The following is a 4,182-nucleotide window of genomic DNA, read 5'->3' as shown; positions in this document are numbered from 1 at the left end:
CCCTTGGTCCAGCCTCCCTCCCGGTCTCGTCTCTCCCACCTTCCCATGAGCCCGCTCTCACGCTCGTTTTACGACATTATGACTACTTTTTCATCAGTGTCGGGACTACCTTAAAGTCTAGATCAACTGTAATGTGGCTGGTCCGCCCGCCCTTCTCGCTTTCCGGTAGTGCGGTCGTACTGCCCTCTCGCTTTTCGGCAGTGTGGCGGGACCGACCCGCCCACCCTCGGTCCTAAGATCACTTTCCGGCAGTGTGGCGGATCCTGGCCTTCCGGTGCCCTCCCGGGCCTTGGGTTACGGGGAGGTGAAGGGTTCGAGTCCCGCCTGAGGGATGAGCCTGTTCGACCTTTTTCGGGGCTTTTTCGGATTCCCGGGGCCTCAGAGGTGAGAGTGGGGCTCGAACGGGTAAGGGGGGGGTGGCCTTCCGACAGGGAGGCCAAACACCTCCCTCCATCTCCCCGGACCATATGGTACACCCAGCCAAGCTATCCCAACAGGTGGTGGCGGCGGCGGGGGGTGGGGGGTGGGGGGCGTGTGGCCCCAACTGCACACTCTGACAAAAACACCAGTGCACAACGCCTAAGAACCCCGACGTTCCCAGCCCCCCCCCCCCCCCGACCCCGAGCTGCCGGCTTGCTTTAATTGCCTCTCGGTGTGGACATCTTTGTGGCTCTTTCTCCACCTCTCAGACCCAGGGATCCTTTCTTTGGAGGGATGACTAGAGAAGATGATGATGAAGATGAGGAGGAAGAAGGAGGAGGAGGTGCCTGGGGTCCCCGGTTTGGAAGCCCCAGGTCCCCCGAAGACTTCACTTTTGGCTTTAGTTTTGGCCTTGAAGACGAGATGCGTTTCCACGATAACTTTGGCTTTGACGAACTGATTCGGGATTTCAATCGTATTTTCGGAGACCTGGGGGCCTGGACCCTGCCCTCCCGCCCCCCTGGTGGGTGTGGCCCCCTCAGCACTTTGATACCTGGCCTCCAGTACTGCAGCACGGACAGAGTTGGGGGGCACGAAGGAGAAGGGTGTGAGGGGACTAGCGGAGAAATGACGTTGGGGAGGCAGAGGAAACCCAAGGCTGCCCCCGACCCCAGCCCTGATTTTCCATTCTCCTTTTGCAGAGCTCCCGGGCCCAGAGCCAGAGGCCCCAAACGAGAGGCACAGGGAGGGGGAAACCATCCGGGATTCGATGCTCAAGTATCCAGACAGTCACCGGGCTAGGATTTTCAGCCGGGACTCGGAGAGTGATCTGGGGCAGCCATCTCCCAAAGTAGTCCCAGACTGGGACTCCAAGAGGCCTTTTCCTGGGGTGAGTCCTGTTGCCCTTGAAAACCCAGTAAACCTTTGCCTGAGGGACTTGAGAGAAATCGCCTGGGATGAGATTCCTAAATCTCAGGGAACTCTTAGTCTAATGGAGGAGACAGAACATGCACCTTCCAAGACTGATAGTCCAACCTAGCAGAACTTTAAACATTAGTACATTAGTGCCGCGGCCCTGTGAGGGCAAAGCAGGCTTGAGAGGGGCCGAGCTTGGCAAGGTGGGGAATGGTGAGCCCAGGAAGGCGGGGCAAGGTCAGACACCTCAGAGGTCATCCAGTCTACATCTAGTCTACCATTTACAGATAAAGGGATAGACCCAAAGAAGTGAGCCTTGTGATTTGTCCAAGGTCACAGAAACAATAAGTGGTGGAGCCACAATTCAAACCTCGGTCCCCTGATTTCACATTCATTGCCCTTGTCACTATACCACAGTGAGCCCCGAGGTAGAGGGTAGTTCAGGAAGGTGGGGCAGGGCAGATGATGGAGTTGGGGAGGCGATGGGTTGCTTCTCTTCAGAAGGGGCCCCTTTCATCAGCTGTGGCTCCTTTTGCAGTTTGATGACATGTGGCCAGTGACCTCTGATACTGCAACTAGAGAGGACAGGGGTAAGTCTGAGGGAAGGGGTCCCTGATTACCTTGTCTGAATTTTTACACACACCCTTACACTCAGGTTCACTTTTTGACCCAGAACATTTCCATCTTGCTTCCTGAGTATCTGATATCCCGCCCCCCCACTTTTTTTTTTAATGCCTTATCTCTCCTCTTCCACCCCCAACCAGATCTTGATTCCCAGGTCTCACAGGAGGGCCTGGGTCAAGTCCTACAGCCCCAGCCTAAATCGTACTTCAGAAGTGTCTCCGTTACTAAAATCACTGGACCAGATGGGGTGAGCTAGATGGGATGGGTTGGGGTTGGGGGGATCATGAAGGGCTGGGGTCCATGGAAAATGTCATCTGTTCTGATCTGGAATGAGTGGGGTGACCCACAGACGGTGGAGGAGCGACGCACTGTTGTGGATAGTGAGGGCCACAAAGAAACCACGGTAACCCGTCGAGAAGCAGATGGCAGTTCTAGAGATGGTGAGTTGGGGAGGGAAGGCAATGGTGAGACCATCCCTGAGCTACAGGGGTGAAAGGCTCTTGAAGGAGAAGCTGAGTTAGTTGGGCTGTCTTCTCCTCTTAATTCTCTCCCTTTTGCTCTCCCTAGTTCCTTCCTACACTGTATCAGGCTCTATCCTGTTCCCCTTTTCCCCTCTTGACCTCTCAATTAAATACAATCAACAAACCTTTATTAAACACCTACTACTGTGTCATACCCTGGGGAGGTAAAGACAAAAATAAAATCATTCTGTCCTTAAGAGTGCCACATTCTAATGGGGGAAACCACATGTACACAGGTAAGTAAATAAAAGCACCCAGAGTTATTTTGTCTTAGAGGGTACTCAACCAGGCAAGGGGATCAGCCCTTGCAAAGGCCTGGAGCTAGGGGAAGAAAGGTATTTTACAGGGAACAGCAAATAGCCTAGAATTCAAGATACTCCATCTGACACACTTCTGGTTCATCCCTTCCTACCTGGATGTATCACTTTCCTCCAGATTCAGGCACCCCACGGCCTCCAGACTTAGGGGACAGCTCTTCCATCCTGGATTCATTCCTAAGACGATGGTTCCGGTTTTGGTAGCCCAAGTTGACTTCATGGAGGACTCCATCCCTCCCCTCCTCACCCCACTCATTACCATCTGGGGTTCCTGACATCACTAGCTGGCTCAGCTGCTCTTCCTGCCACAGTGAGGGCACTGGGGGGGGGGGGAGGTAAGGAATGTGACAGGTAAAGGAAAAGGTACCCTCCACTCTTTCCCCCCACCCCTTGCCCCCCAAAATAAAATCTTTATTTATGCTATTGCCTCAGTCTCTTGGTGTGCCTAGCTCCCTCTAGGGCCCATCCTGGGCATTTTGTTTCTCTTTGATCTGTCCCCACCTTGTAATGAATGAGAATCAAGTATAAATATTCTTGGATTCTTGTACTTGAATCAAATATTAATGTTCCTAGTGAGGCACATTCCTCACTAGGAAATAAAGTTACCGGGATCAAAATTTTAAAAAATCACAACAGTCCTAACCCAGCACATCTAGTAAGAAGTAACTGATGTTATCAAATGCTGGTGATTTGGTAGGGCCTGTGGAGAAGGAGACCAGTGTTTAGGGAGGCAGTCTATTCAATCTTGGTTGTTTCAAATTTTCACATAGGATCATAGGCTTAGAGGACCTTAGAAGTCATTATACCAACATCTTCATTCTATTTATTTTTATACTCTAAACTTAAATACACATAGCAGATTGTGCAAAGGAATCTCTATGAAATCCTAAATCTCCATTTCATATTACTTGCATTTTTTTAAAAGTGTAGAACAAATTCTGTTAACTTCAAAACTGCCCTTCTTGTCTGTTCTTCCTTTTGTGCATTAATTAAAAAAACAAACCTTTTTAATGGGCCTCTTTTTCTTTTGTGTTACTAATGCAAGCTTTCTCCTCTTCCCTCCCAAAACCTTCCCTCCCTAATTAACAGGAAGAAAAACACAAAACTCTTGAAAGGAATAAGCATAGTCAAGCAAAATGAGTTCACACAGTGGCTAGGTCCACAAATACTTATGTTTCTTCACCTTGTGTCCAGTACCTCTCCATCAGGAGATGAATAACATACTTCATCTGTAAGTCCTCTGGAGACATTGCATTGCATGTTCTTGAGTCTTTCAGAGTCTTTTTCTTTATAGTAGTTCTTCATATAAATTGGTTTCCTAGTTCAGCTCATTTCACTCTGCATAGGTTCATACTATCCAGCATTTTCTGAATTGCCTCTTTGAT

At 50.1% G+C, this 4,182-nt stretch overlaps 1 protein-coding gene across 2 annotated transcripts; it reads left to right on the top strand.

Annotated features, from left to right (window-relative positions):
• The first annotated feature begins 238 nt into the window (after positions 1-238).
• LOC114049829 (HCLS1-associated protein X-1-like) lies at positions 239-3,224 on the top strand. 2 transcript variants are annotated; one of them, XM_027871252.1, is made up of 7 exons: positions 239-384; positions 690-943; positions 1,122-1,309; positions 1,874-1,925; positions 2,100-2,206; positions 2,294-2,399; positions 2,916-3,224. In XM_027871252.1, exons 1-7 carry the CDS (start codon positions 332-334, stop codon positions 2,999-3,001), a joined length of 846 nt encoding a protein of 281 aa, XP_027727053.1. In that variant the 5' UTR covers positions 239-331; the 3' UTR covers positions 3,002-3,224. The 2 variants fall into 2 exon arrangements, with proteins under 2 accessions (XP_027727053.1, XP_027727054.1); XM_027871253.1 differs by having other exon boundaries at positions 240-384; positions 2,309-2,399.
• The last annotated feature ends 958 nt before the right edge of the window (positions 3,225-4,182 follow it).

The sequence above is a fragment of the Vombatus ursinus genome, unplaced genomic scaffold (genome assembly GCF_900497805.2).
Source record: "Vombatus ursinus unplaced genomic scaffold, bare-nosed wombat genome assembly UNPS02014798.1, whole genome shotgun sequence".
In the NCBI taxonomy this organism is placed as follows: Eukaryota; Metazoa; Chordata; class Mammalia; order Diprotodontia; family Vombatidae; genus Vombatus; species Vombatus ursinus.
This window is presented reverse-complemented; position numbering and strand designations above follow the sequence as displayed.